Below are 14,856 nucleotides of genomic sequence, written 5' to 3'. Positions count from 1 at the left end.
ATTGTGATTGAATGTGACCTTGATTGCTAGACGAACACATTTTTGAACATGATAGGCGGGTTATACCAGAACACGGAGATGTGAACCCAGCACTGACCTTGGGGAGCCTTGTTGAATCTCTGGTTTGTTCTCAGCTCCCCGGTTCCGGGAGCAGTGAGCAATAGATGTACAGTATTGCAAAGAGGCACTAGTTTTGGAGAATCCCTATCCGGAATGCTCAGTTTGCAAATGTATCAAAGTATGTGAGAGCCTCTTCATTAAAACTGTAAACTAATGTGTAAATGTATTTGTCAGAAGAATGGATTGAAGGAAAAGTCAGAGAAGAAAGCAATTTTCATAAAGAAAAATTGACAAAAACATCCTGGAACACAAAGCAAATTGTGCACATTTGGCAGCTAAGGAAGTTCTGAATAAAAACAATAGGGTATCAACAAACGTTTTCATTAATGAAAGCACAATCCTCAGTAACCTGTGTGCATTGATTTGTATCTGCATGACGTCTTGAAATTATAAACTGATGAACTGTCCTCCTGAGCTTGATTGAACTTTACTAGTAGAGCCACAGCCACTATAATCAACCTTCTGGTATACTTTGAAAATTGTGGGATAATGAGAGATCTACAAGAAATTTGGATAGGAATGCACAGTGACATGCATTTGTGATGTTTGGAATAAACCAAATAAGCCACCCCTGTTTAAAAATGAGATTCCAAGCTCAGTTGCTACCTGCGACTGTTCAGTTCTTCACGTTGAACCGGCTGTACAGGCCACAATTGAAGAGATTTACGGAATCAATAATTTGAAGTCTTCTATTGAATTACTGTATTCATTGAATAAAATGGCCACAATGAACGAAAGATAGCTATGAGTCAAACTGCAAAAGATTGGCAAAATTCTTGAATCTCATTGGTTAAATTTAAGTTTCAGAACTCCCAATGATGCCTGGAACTTCCATCCTGCATTATACAAATACTGCACTTTGAAAAGACTTTCAAAGGTACAATATGAGATACACAGTGAAGAAGCAAGTGTAAGGACTTGAAGATTTTTTTAGGCATCTATAATAGTGTGTAGTTAACAGATCGCTTCTAGAACTTAAGGACTTAGCAGAACTCCGCAGAAAAAAGTCACAAAAATCATGACTGTGCACAATCTGATGCTTTGACAAGCACTTTTTTCAGGCCATGAAAGAGCAACTGCGATTTCGCTACTAAAATTTAGAAAGGAACAGAATATAGTCTATTTTTTTTCTCATTTACGAAGGAGGCATTGCAACATATGCGTCTATCCATTGCCAAAAAGATTTTTAAAACCTGTTTGAAAACAGAGATAAATAATATGTTCCTGAGGAAGACAAAGGGCTAATTACCACCTTTAATATCCTGGGGACCTGGCATCCTCACCAATAATTAATTTTGTACAGAAAAAGGAATTTAGGAATGCTGTTCTAAGTTCCATTTACCTACACAAGCAGTTTTAGGATTTGAGGACAAACTAACATTGAACCTGTGAAAAGCTTTTAAATCTGTATGGATACACTGCCTGCAATGAATATGCGTTGGAGGTTTAGGTTTAGTCAAAAGAACAATAAAGCTATCTATTAATTAATTAATAAATCAATTATTTATTTTCAGCCACAGTTATTTGTGATTGTTTTGTTAGCCAATGAATGCATTCTGCAGATCACATGCTTCTTTTCTCTGCTTGGTCTCAAGTCTATTAAATGTGGAATCCCAACACTATGTGTAAGAATCTTCAAAATTAAACTATTAGAAAATTCATCAAAGTATAGATTTGAATTGTGTCATTTGGAGTGCACAATCTCTTCCCACAGCATACACCCATAAAACTTAAAATGAAGGACCCCCAAACTCTGTTATGGGATACTGTTGCAATTTAACCATCTAAAACTGCTCACAGAGCACAAGTGAACTGATTGTCCGGTTACAGCCTCACTTCTTTAAGAATGATCTGGAAGCAAATATGAAAAGTCTCAGGCTCCAGGGACAGGTTCCCTCCAAATTCCAATGTTAGGCCAGCCAAACTCAGTAATAATAGTGCCCTGGCATACTGTGGACATCTCTGGCTCATGTAACAAGTTGTTGAGTCTGCCAGAGAGGATGGGCTGAACCCCAATCTCCCATGGTTAAAACTCAACCCCTTAGGAGACCCTGCTTACATAGAAGCAGCATGAAATCAAAAGAACCCAAATCAAGCAATAATGACACATAGAAGACTCTGAAGATTGTTTAGTTGATCAAGAACAATTAAAATATTTTGTGTGATACATGACTGGACTTTAAGCCTGCTATTAAATACTAAAACAAAAGTACTCAGATTTTTTCTGACCACTTTACAGGACTGCTGCGAATTCAAATACGAAAAATTGCAAATACAAAAAATCTGAAATAAAGCCAAAATATTGAAAACGTATCTGTTTGCGTCTGTTAGTATCTGAAAAGAGACCAAGTCCCAGATATAGAGTCTTTGTCATATCAGAGTAGCAGTTGAACAGAAACCTTCTGCCCCTAAAGCTCAATGGAATGTTGTGTTAGACGACTTTAATAGGTGAGTTTGGAAAATAGCATCACAGTATTGTACTGGTAATTTAGTTGCAGCTTGCATGGACTGTGGTTATGCAAATTATAACCGGTATTTTTAGGTTCGTGTATGTACACATCTGATCGTCCCCCGAATTCAGACTTCGAAGGCTGGCATTAAAAGCCATTTAAAAAAGCATTTTAAGTTGTCTAGACAGACCATGATGCATTGGAGCAGTTTGTGCGGTACATTTAATATTGACACCAGGTTTAAACCAAAGAGGATACGGTTCAAGCTTTCTGCCTTATTAAAAAAATTGAAGTAATTATTCGCAAAGATAATTAATTCAAGTTCTGAGCTGAGAATTGTAACATCTTTAAGAAGGGGATGGTTTTGACTGTTGCCTGAACAGTATTCGTAAAGCAGCGTTTTAAATGTCTTGTATTTCATTATGGTTACACGGTTATATGCACTGCAATATACAAACAAACAGATCTTGTATAAACACACGCGAATGAATTTAAAACCGACCCATGGCAAAACACATAGATTCAGGCAATAATTCTGGTTGTGATCGCAAGAAATTACCGATGAATCTACACATGTTTATGCTTCATGCACACAGGAAGCCGGTTTCTGAATAATTTACTAAACCACCCTAAAAGCTCGAGAAGTTAAACATAAGGTCTAGACGTTTAAGCCTCACATTGATTTTGCATAGGATGGTCCAAGCTTTTTCACTATTGTTGGATAAGAGTCTGATATTGTTACAATCTAGGAGGATTTAGCAATCTGGGAAACGCTACTAGTTCCCGGCTGGGTCTATTCCTGAATGAGTTGCAGTCGACAGAACCAGGTCCATCTGAATGGAAAACTACTGCACATCACGTGCATGCAAACCGGTTTCGATCAGTTCCAAACTGTTGCGTTTCTCGTTCTCTTTATTCGCACGAGTCTTAAAAAGGGAGACAAATGTATAACACCGCACAAAAAATAAAGATATTGAAACATCGCGAATAATGAATGACTTTTGTGCAGTTCTATTCTGGACTAGTCACCTCCCCGCTGGTTGTATTTTTACCTGAAGCACATGCTTTGCGTTGCATGCGCTTTTGTTCATGAGTTGGGATCTTACAACATTGATTTTAAAAGCGAGTAATCAGAATCGGGTTTTGTACAGATCTGCAGTTAACTCTGTATGAACCCACCGTCTCCTTTTCATTGCCCGAGGGGATGGGGAGGAGGAGGAGGGGGGTGGAGGAGGTCGACTTTGTTAAAGCAGAAAAAAATCCATTTTAATTAAGTAACGATAAAACATCAATTACTACGGGAAAATAACGAGGAAAAAAAATGTAATATTTAAAAGGCTTAACCAGGACAAAAATACATGCGATAGGAAAAATAATTGAGCGTTATACAAGGGGATTTTGTTTAATTTTTGTTTGGACATTATGCAGCACTCCGTCCCAGGTTTTTACAGCAGCCGCCGAGCAGGGGGAATGCCGCCCTAGCCCGGAATAGCATAAGGGGAGGGGGTTTTAGAAACTCCTGGGCACGCAGTTTCCAGGCTCCCCCCCTGCCGATGTATCCCAGCCGGCGACCAATCAGCGCAGCCCGTCTCTGTAACCAAACTGGCCAGTCACTCCAGCGGGGGAAACTCCCGCCCACCTGCCCGCGCTTGATTGGCGGAGGCGGCGAGCGAGCCGCGGCTGAGCGACAGGGCGAGGGAGCTACCCATTGGCCGGCGGGGGAGAGCGACGTGCCAGCCCGGCAGGCTATTGGCCGGTCCGGCCTGTCGCTCCGGCGCTGGGGGCGGGGCGGGGCGGGGCGAGGGTAAGAAAAGAAGGGGGGGGGGTGGGGGCGCACGAGCGGCCGCCTTTTCCGCTGCCGGGGCTGGGCTGCGTTGCGTGCGCGGACGCGGCGATGGGGTCGCCCCGGGTTTGATGGTTTGACAGGTGCCCGACGCCAGGCAGCTCCTTCCCCAAAAAAAGCATGTTCGCCAAAAGCAAAGGTTCGGCGGTGCCCTCGGACGGGCAGGCGCGAGAAAAGTAAGTTTAATTGTTGTTGTTGCGAAAATAAGAAATTTCCTCCCTCTCTCTCCACCACCCCCCCCCCCCCCAAACCAATCTCCCGCTCCCCCCCCCCCCCCCCCCGGGGGCCAGACAGCGGCCGCTGCAGATCCCGGGGATTAAATCTCTTTTCGTTATTGTGATGATGGTTATGATTTTTGTTTTTGACTCGCACGCTGTGCGGTTCCGCTTCTGTAAAGAAACTGAATGCAACATTGTGTCCGGCGGGGGCTGGCTGGGTGCAGCGCTTCTCGCTGACAAACCCCCAGCTCTCTCTCTCTCTCTCCACCCCTCACCCCCCCCCCCCCCCTCTCCTCTTCGCTCTCGTCTTTCTAGCATTCCCGCTGTAACAAATCAGAAAGCCTTGTAACCGGCTCCTTTTGTGTCTCCTTCGCCCGCAGGTTGGCTCTGTACGTGTACGAATATCTGCTTCATGTCGGGGCACAGAAATCCGCACAGACCTTCCTCTCAGAGGTAAACTGCATGTCTCCATCACTCCGCTTTAGCCTTTGTTTCTCAGGCGGACAATCTCGCCTCCATTTTGAATTGTGTTAACCTTTTGCCATTTATTGTGGCTACAAAACAAAAAAAAAGAAATCTATTCAACTGACTAGTTCCGAATGCAAGCTTGCCCCACATTCCCCCGCCTCTCTCCCCCCCCACCCCCCTCCCCCCGCCTTTATTTCCTTCAGTACTTTTTCTGAGTGGTTTTTTTTTTGTTTTGTTTTCATTTTGCAGATACGATGGGAGAAAAATATTACATTAGGAGAACCTCCTGGGTTTTTACACTCCTGGTGGTGGTAAGTAGATCATTTTAAGTGTCCCACATTGGGCTTGTGCAGAGTTCCCATCCTCGCTCCAAGTGATAAATATGGATACTTTTATTTTCTGTTTTCTGTTGCAACTTTTTGGCAACATTGTACCAGAGAGCACAGATAATGGGATCAACACTAAAAGGCTCTAATAGCAACAGGCATCTCTTGATAAAATCGGAAGTTTTGGTGTTGATTTAAACGTTCTTTCGTTACTTATTCGCTGTGGTTTTTTTTTAAAAATACAGCTTTTCGTGGGTTATTTTCCAAATTGTACTGTGAGCCATGCAGCCACATATGCTGCGATTGCAAGTGTAGATGAGAACGGTTTGCAATGATTGCAGAGACAGAAATATTACCTGTGTGAATCGCTCCCTCTTTCCCCTCCCCCAAGTTACTGTACTGGATAGTGCTTCCAAACTCTAGCTGCTTTGCTGTTGGTTTTAAGACTCAGATGCAGCATACTGTTACATCTGTTTATCATGTAGGTTTAAAATTTTTTAAAAAACCTCGTGTTCTTGCATCTGACGTTACTTTGTTAAAATGGGTAGAAATCCTGGCTGTTTTGGTGGTTTATTAGAACTTGCTGGTTAAGTGGTAAAGTGCACCTTGGAGGTTGAATGCCACCCTGACTGATTCTTTAAAACCTAAGAAGAATGCAGCTTCCAATTTTTATCCCCTTTAATGAACACTTTGCCTGTTGCTGCGATGTGGTTCCACAGGTGGTAACAATTTTCCAAGACCTCACCCAAGTCGCTATTCTTCATGTGGGGGCCTAGACTCGTGTTGGCAAACTATTTAATCATGAATGATATCACAGGCGAAAGTAAAAGCAAAAAACTGCGGATGCTGGAAATCCAAAACACAAATACCTGGAAAAACTCAGCAAGTCTGGCAGCATCTGTGGAGAGGAGCACAGTTAACGTTTCGAGTCCGAATGACCCTTCACACACAGGCGAGTTTGATTGGGTTCTTGCCCAATGCCCCCACACGCCCATTTTCAAGTAGGAGTTAGTGTGTTGAATGGGCACCGTGGCTAATTAATTAACTTCTCCAAAACCCCCACCCCTGAAAAGACTGTTGTCATTCCCACCCTGCCAGCTGAGGTACAACCCAGTACAGACTGGAGGTTGAAGTTGGAATCTGCATTCTCTGGCTCAGTTTCACAGCAGAATTACTTTATTGGGATCAGTTTTGCCTGTTGGTTTGTTAGCTATTTGGATAGGGCCACATAGTGGTGGTTCCTCTGCTTTGAGGGCAGAGGGGTGAGATAGAATTGTTGCATTTTTCAGTGGTGTTTCAATATATTGTCTTGGACAGAAAAACTGAGAGGACTAAAAATTCATTCAGGACTGGATTCAACCCCCAAGTTGCAGTTAAACATCTTGGAGTGAAAAATTGAGAGGAGTCCCCACAATGGTATTCATTTTATTAACTGATTACAGAGCAATGCTGATTGCAGCTTAACAGCCATCCATACTGTCCTGCTGAAACTAAGAGGAAATGGCAGCTGTTTAGGGATGTATGGGGGTGGGAAAGATACAGGGGAATTTCATACTGGACATACTTAAAGTGGATTGTGAGTTCCATACCATACACATGACTGACGTCTACATTAGACTGTGATGTGTAAAACTATCTTCTGAATAAACAGATTTTTTATGTGGAGCAATTTGTTTCTGTGTAACCCTGTCACAGAATTAAAGTGTTGATAACCATCTATTTATTGGTATACTTGCATTTGTACATTTTATATGTAAAAATTTGGCCAGCCTTCAGTTATTTACGGTAATTGGCCTGCTTGTATCAGTCATTGTGGGCTGGACGCTAAGGTGCCGGAAGGAAGTCCAGCAGATCATCTTCAACCATTTTCCACTTTCAACCTTCCCGTCACCGCTTCTCCATCACTCTTCATGGGCAGGGCATCTGCTTTTGCTTGGCACCGCCATACCATACTATTTGGTCTTGGCTGCATAACAAATCAAACTTGGGGCCCATATCTTCATAGGGTTTGAATTATTGGTGCTGAATATCAGGCAGTACAAGCCATACCACCCCCTCACCCCCATCACAAAAGGATCAATTACTTCACTGGTTATATGTAAATTGGAATGTAATAAGTCATCCAATGCCCTTATATGGAGAAGTTACTAAACAGAAGTCAGCAATGGAACCATATTTGATTGCCCCCCGCCCCCCCCCCCAACCCAAGCCCAAAGAGTGTAGAAGCCAATTCTACCACATCAGTTGCTATAGCAGCTGATATTGATCAAATTAGCATTGAACCTCAGATCTTCTAGTCTGCATGGATGTGTATTCTCTCTGTTAGACTGTCTTTCAGGATCGACGATGACTCACTTCCACTTTGGTTCAGTGGGTTCTGAGATGGCTGATAAGTCCAATGTGTGATCTGCAGACTCGCCAACATATGGGGCAGGTGGTGCTTGAAGGGCTGGGTAGATGAGTTGTTTTTGAGTTTTGTGCGCCCCCCCCGACACCTTCACTTTGCTGTAGCACATTCCCGGTGAAGTCTCTCAATGTGTCTGGTGCCTTCCTGAATGAACCTTCTCCATTTTGGTTGGTGACAAGCCAGAGACCCCCCATGAGTCGGTGGGGATGCCTAACCTCTTCAGGGATGCTTTGAGGACATTTCCGCTGTCCTCCTGGGAGTCTCCTGCTGCAACCGAGCTCCAAGTAGAGCAGTTCAAGGGTTTGGTGTCAGGCACATGAACTACATGTCCTGCCCAATGAAGCTGGTTTTGAGTGATTAGTGCCTTGAGACTAAGCAAGTTGGCTTGGATGAGGGTGCTGTTGTTGGACCACCTTCCTTGTCACTGGATTTGGAGGATCTTGTGAAGGCACCACTGGTGGTACTTTTCCAGAGCTTTGATGTGCTGTGGGTTGTTCAACTCTCCAAAGCATATAAGCAAAGATAGGTAGGAAAATAAGTTTTGAAGAGTGCATTGGGTGCCTGCAAAGGGACATGGGTTAAGTGAGTAAATTTGGCAGATGTGAGAAAATGTGAACTTGTCCACTATGGCAGGAAGAATAGAAAAGCAGCATGTTATTTAAATGGAAAGAGATTGCAGAACTCTGAGGTACAGAGGGACCTGGGTGTCCTGATATATGAATCAGGAAAAGTTAATATGGAGGTACTTCAAGTCATTAGGAAGGCAGATGGAATGTTGTCGTTTATTGCAAGGGGAATGGTGTAGTGAAGTAGGTATGTTTTGCTACAGTTGTACAGAGCATTGGTGAGGCCGTGTCTTGAGTACTGTGTACAGTTTCGGCTTCCTTGTTTAAGGAAGGATATAAATGCGTTAGAAGCAGTTCAGAAAAGGTTCACTCGATTGATACTTGGGATGGAGGGGGTTATCTTATGAGGAAAGGTTGGACAGGCTGGGCCTGTATCCATTAGAGTTTAGAAGAATGAGATGTAATCTTATTGAAACATATAAGACCCTTAATGGACTTGACAGGGTGGATGCTGAAAGGAGGTTTCCCCTTGTGGGAGAGACTAGAATTAGGGAGAATAGTTTAATTTAAAATAAGGGGTCCCCTATTTAAGATGGAGATGAGAAGAAATTTTTTTCTCTTGAGGATTGTGAATCTTTGGAGCCCTCTTCCCCACCTTGGTGGAGGCAGGGTCAATGAATATTTTTTAAGGCAGATAGATTCTTGATTAACAAGGGAGTCAAAGGCTATTGAGGGTAGGTAGAATGTGAAGTTGAGGCCACAATGGGTACTGCTGCTCCTAATTTGTATGTTTGTATGTGGAAGCACGGGGATCACTGCTGCCTGGTAAGCCATGACTTTAGTGTTGGGTTTGAGATCCTGGCCCTCAAATACTCACCCTCAGTCGGCTGAAGGCTGAGCTGGCACATTATCGGTACGCTACCCAGTAAACCGTTGGAGAGGACTCAAAATTCTATTTTAGTCTCCCATTTTCTCTCTCTTTTCACTAAAAGCCTCTCTTGAGGGGCTTCAGTGATGATGGGAAAGTTGATACAGATTTGTATTGCCTTGTAGTTGAATGTGCAAAGTGTCATTTTGATATTGCTCTCTTTGTAACATTTGAACAGCCCGTTGTTTGTCTTGATTTTTTTGGAGAGTCTATGGTATAACTATTGAACTGTTTGTTCACCCCCTCAATTCTAAACTGTCAGTGATTTTCTTTGGCCCTTCTATGTGTTGTTAAAAAGCTCGAGTCTTCAGTGGGACAAAGATTGTGAAGCCTAGTGACTAATTTAGCTGTTGGTGTGTTGTACTAATAAATATCATATGGGTTCATCTACTGATAGAAGCCAGAAGGTGTACTTATTTATTCTGTTTTTTTCTAAGTTTGCTACTGATTAATCCACTTAGTTTTATAGAAGTGATTGACTTAAAATTGTGCTGATGCAACCCCAGCTGAACAACACCTAATGTTTGGAACCTGTAGGATTTCTATATAGATTTTATCATCTTTTTGGACTTAATTGAATCTAATTATGTACTGTGCATAATTGTGAGAATCTCATGATCATATTTTACTTGCACTTAACAGGAACCTTTATACCAGAACCTTTAAGTGTACAAAAAATCTATTGACAGGCTAAGCACTGACACAAGGTGCAATAGCAGCACAAAGCATGCATGTTTAGTCTCAAACTCCCTCCATAACATCACTGTGTGTACTCTTACACCACATGGACTGCAGCGGTTCAAGAAGGCAGCTCACCAACACCACCTCAAGGGCAATTAGGGATGGGCAATAAATGCTGGCCTAGCCAGTGACACCCACATTCCATAAATAAACTTTTAAAAAATGTGCCTCGCACCCCCACCTTCATCAGTCACTCTGGGATCTCATCTGCAGTGCTATGGGAGGAGTTGGGTGAAGGTGGTAAGGTTTGCCTGATGTTCCATGTCCTATGAGCAAGCTGAAAGACCACATAGGCCTGGGAGCAACGTTTAATATTTTTAGTGATTAAGCACTTCTAACCTTCCTGAAAGATAGTTAGGTTTGATACACTGTCCAGTGTGAGATTGAGCCATATAGATAAGGTTCAATCTGCATTTGTGCTAATGTTGGCCTAAGCAGTAGGGTGCTATAGTTGTCCTCGGTGACTCCAGGCTAGGGTGGGTTAGAACCAGCTAGAGTTAGTGATTGTTATGCATTAACTCCTGCTGGAAGGGTGTGTGTTGAATGGAGGCAAATGTAAAGGGACATTAGAGCTTTCAATAAAATACCAAGAGAAATAGAAAAGTTGGTAGTAGAAACAGGACTGAAACATATATATAAAGCAACAGAAGGTGACTTCTAGACTGTCAGGTAAAAAGTAGTTAGAACGGTCTTCTAGCTAAGTGGTGGTAGCAAAAGCTTGGGAGTCATTCAAGAGGCAGCCAGTTGGGAGATTGTAGGCTTTATGGTTGAACTGAATGGTGCAAATGACTGTCTTCTGTGTTTATCTGATTGTGTGTTTGTGAAGTGGGTAAGGATAAGATGAGGTTTTGTGAAGGATAAGATGAAGTTTAGATGACACATAGCTGTAGTGGAGTAGCTTGCTTGCTACCACTGTTAGTTGGACTATCTAGTCTTTTAGAAGATACTGGTGCCTGTGAAATTGTACCTCTATGAACGTGTGCCATCTGAGAGGATTGGAATTTCTGACAAAAAGGTGGTGTGTGGAAATCAGCTTTATTTATCACATTTACAACAACCTGTCCCTAATTATTAATTAGGAATTCTCACAAGTAGGCCTGTTTAAGATGAGGCAGGATTTTGGTTTGATGGCTGTGAATTATATATAGTACAGGCTGGAGAGCTGTCAACGGGACACTAATTATATGGAATAATGACTGACTAGTTTGCAAATTTACGGGTTCAGTCAGGTAAATGTTTTAGTTGAGCACCTGCAGGTACAGGCTTGGGGTGGAACCTGGGGATTTGTGAATGTGCAGCACACAGTATGAATGGAACTGAGCAAATGCCTTGAGAGAAGTTATGGGTTGGAATTGTAACTTGTTTCCTAGCAGTTAGTATTTGCAGTCAAGTCCTATGAGCATAAATTTATTTAATTGTTACTTGGCCTAAGTAATATTACCTTTTTTTTTAGCTCTGTCATTTTGTTGTAAATGTTATGAACTGAGTTGCATTCTGTTCAATCTGCTTTTTAAAGCTGTGAATTTATTAACTACTACTTAAAAATCCTAGCTGTTCTTGTGGCTTTGCTGCCAGTATACATCCTGTATTTATATAGTTTATCATTGAGAGTAGTGTATTCTCTTGAGCACTGTGCATTGTAGCCTAATGATCTTTGTGAACAGAACACTGTTTTACATGTGCATGCCTGGGGTATATTATCTTTTGCATTGAGAGTAAGAGAAATAGTAACACAACCTTTTTTTCCTCCCCCAGTGTATTTTGGGACCTTTACTGTGCAGCTCCTGAAAGGCGAGACACATGTGAACATTCGAGTGAAGCAAAAGCCTTCCATGATTATGTGAGTTTTTTTTAAATTCCTGTGAATAACTGTAGGTTTAAATAATTCTGTTGGGTACAGAGAGAATGGCTGCCAAATGGAGTGTCATTCCTGAAATTGACAGTGATGCTCATTTGCAGATACTTAGCTTTTTTGCAGGAGGGAGGAATTTTATTGTTTATAAAAACCTGTATGAAACACAGATCTTACAGGAATTTACTGGTTTATAGTTTGAAATGATTGATTGTGGCTTTCTAGCCTAAATGAATATTGGTTGACTGGTAAGATATTTTGGTTTGGCTTTGTTGGGTGCTGCCAGTCTCCGTGATAAAGCTGCTTCGTTATACTAAGCAAATGAACGAAGGTTTGAGAAAAATTTTGTGATTAAAATTGTGTACTTTTGTTCTTTTAAAATAAAGTTTTCTAAGGTATTTGAGTTACGTTGGGCATGTTGTAGTTTGACATAAACCTTGAATTCTGGTCTGTTCATAGGAAAGATTATTTGCCACTGTTGCCTTTTGGTTATTGTCGTTACTCTGTACTGGTACATATCGTTTTCAGCAGGTGCCTGGAGCATGTCAGTGCAGCGAAAGCATCCAGGATAAACCTGCGTTGTATCTAAGATCTAGCATTTAAACTTTCAGTAGAGATTGATAGAGGTTGGAGATTGATCTGCATTATTGAAGAAAAATCTATGGAAATGTGTTTCTCTCAGAATGGAAATAATTCTCGTGCATATCAAAAATATAGTTTTAAAATCGACCCCGTGATGAAAAAGAAAATGGAAACTTCTATAATTTGACAACCCAGCAGAGAGATTTTTTTTTTTGAAGGCACTTGGCAATTGTGAATTGAGCTCAAATGAGATGCGTATTGGAGCAGAGTTTGTAACAGATTGTTAGTTTGCTTTGCTCTTCTTCCCTGCTGAATGGCTGTTTTTGTTGATGGGTTCGACTGGCTGCTGACACATGCTCTGCATAGTTAATACTTGAGCGCTGGGATGCCTTGACTTAGTATGTCAGTGATAGTGAATGATAAATAGTACAAGCTGCTTCCTCAGTGTAAAGCTTGTGCTACAAGAGCAAGCTGCCTTTGTGGGAGTCATTTATTTTGGAAAATTATCACGTTAGTGTGTGTACGGCTGTCTCAAAAATTAATTTGTTTCACTTACAGCTGTACTTTAAATGGCTGGGTCAGAACAGATGCTTACGTAGACAGAAGTTTTTTAAAATAAAAATAATAACCAACTTGGGGCCCAGAATACACAGGATATCTGCTAACAGATGTTGTGATATTGTGATGCTGTTTAGTAGGTTAGGCCTGGTCATCGTACTGCCATGACTGTTTGGTGTGCTCTGTAGCCCAATGATAACTGTTGGTATGTCTCTTGTTCAACTCCTTGAGTTGGGCTCTGTTCTCTCATCTGCTTGCTAATGGAACATGAAGTAAAGTCAGTGTGCCTGTGTAAGAGTGCGAGCTGCACCTTCCCAGCGTCACTATGCTAGAGCCTAGAAAATTTATAACCCTGGCATGAGGCTTTATTTGTTGGCCAAGTGACAACAACCTGTTTATGATTAACTGAACTGCAGGTGGAACTAAGCGGTTGGAGCCAGGCTAAAGTGACCGGTTGAGTAACGATAGTTTACCAAACTTGTTGGAAAAGGTGTTGAAGCATATATGGCGTATAATGTCACATATGTGCGGCAACACATGAGAAAAATGCAGTTTAACATTACTAATTCTCTTATTTTTAGTTTTGTGTGTAGCCTATGCAGGGACTCCATTAGTGGGACAAAATTGTGCATCTTTCATTTCTTGTGTTTTATAAATTTAATTTATTACCCAAATAAAAAGTGGATAAAAAGTTGAAGGTGTTGATAGAACTCTAGGCTACACTAAGTTTCAGTGCATTCATTGCTAAAGTTGTTCATGTAAATCACAATTTAGCTGCAAATTTTGCCAAGTTCTGTGTTTAGTCTGCTGTAACTATCGGATGACCTATAAAGGGTAGTTATCATGGAAATGTGTTTCTTTGCAATACAATAGCTCTGAGGTGAATAGTTTTGAATGCAAAAGTTGGCAATTACAGACAAGACTTTTCAATTTTGAGCAAAAAAAAAAGAAGCATTAGGTCAATAGAATCTTGTCTTGAGTCTCAGCAGCTCATTGCCTAAATGCATTGTTTTTGTGGTATTGAGGAATACAGACCTGGATGATGTTGGCTTCATTTCTCTTAGTGAGGTAGCTGTTCATCAGAACCAGGACAATTATGACAGAACAATTAGAACAATCAATGCTCCTTGGAATCTTTTTGCCCCAAAATTAGACTTCCCTATATGTAAAGCAAGTATGTCTAGTGCCTGAACTTGAATATGGTTCGTTCAGATCTTTCCTAATTACTCAGTTTTTAAATTAAGACCTTACTTGGTGGTATTGCACAAAGTCAAACCAGAAGCTTCCAGCCTTAATCGTGAGTTAACCGCTTTTAATTGAAGTAGCAGTTAGGGTGTTAAAATTGGGCTACACACCTCTGGATTTTAGCACTGTAAAATCAACTCCTGTTATAGTAATTCCTACTGGAAATGGGATATTGGGTTAGAGCAGGATTGGATTTGGCTATGATACTGGTCTCATTGCCTAGGCATCTGAATTAAAAATGGCCACTTGGATGATTAGTTGCCTAAACAAGAGGGGGAATGTTGGGAAGAAATGGGTCAACTTCCAGAACTGGAAGATCATTGCTCAGTGTTAGTGCCCACTGTGGATCAGCTTTCTTTACCAAAGCTTATATAATGCTGGTGTGGTTACCCCCACAACCCTTTGGCCAGTGATTCTGTAGGAAGACCAGAAGGCATCTTTACATTGCCCATAGACGATCCTGAGAGCAGCTGTTATTGTAATAAAAGTTCACTGAAGGCTGGAACACTGAACCCTGGGATTAAGTTGTGTATAAAGTTTTCAATGGCAGCT

The 14,856-nt window shown here is 41.5% G+C and overlaps 1 protein-coding gene across 12 annotated transcripts in view; it reads left to right on the top strand.

Annotated features, from left to right (window-relative positions):
- Positions 1-4,405: 4,405 nt before the first annotated feature.
- ssbp3a (single stranded DNA binding protein 3a) overlaps positions 4,406-14,856 on the top strand; it is a 155,482-nt gene continuing 145,031 nt past the window's right edge. For 5 of the 12 annotated variants that reach the window (XM_078561649.1, XM_078561652.1, XM_078561647.1 and 2 more), the window contains exons 1-4: positions 4,469-4,589; positions 5,012-5,084; positions 5,349-5,410; positions 11,823-11,907. In XM_078561649.1, the coding sequence (XP_078417775.1) occupies positions 4,534-4,589; positions 5,012-5,084; positions 5,349-5,410; positions 11,823-11,907 (276 nt within the window). In that variant the 5' untranslated portion in view covers positions 4,469-4,533. Of the gene's footprint in view, positions 4,590-5,011; positions 5,085-5,348; positions 5,411-11,822; positions 11,908-14,856 lie in introns of all 12 variants that reach the window. The other 7 variants (XM_078561646.1, XM_078561650.1, XM_078561644.1 and 4 more) reach the window with 4 other exon arrangements.

The sequence above is a fragment of the Cetorhinus maximus genome, chromosome 17, assembly GCF_964194155.1.
Source record: "Cetorhinus maximus chromosome 17, sCetMax3.hap1.1, whole genome shotgun sequence".
Taxonomy (NCBI): domain Eukaryota; kingdom Metazoa; phylum Chordata; class Chondrichthyes; order Lamniformes; family Cetorhinidae; genus Cetorhinus; species Cetorhinus maximus.
This window is presented reverse-complemented; position numbering and strand designations above follow the sequence as displayed.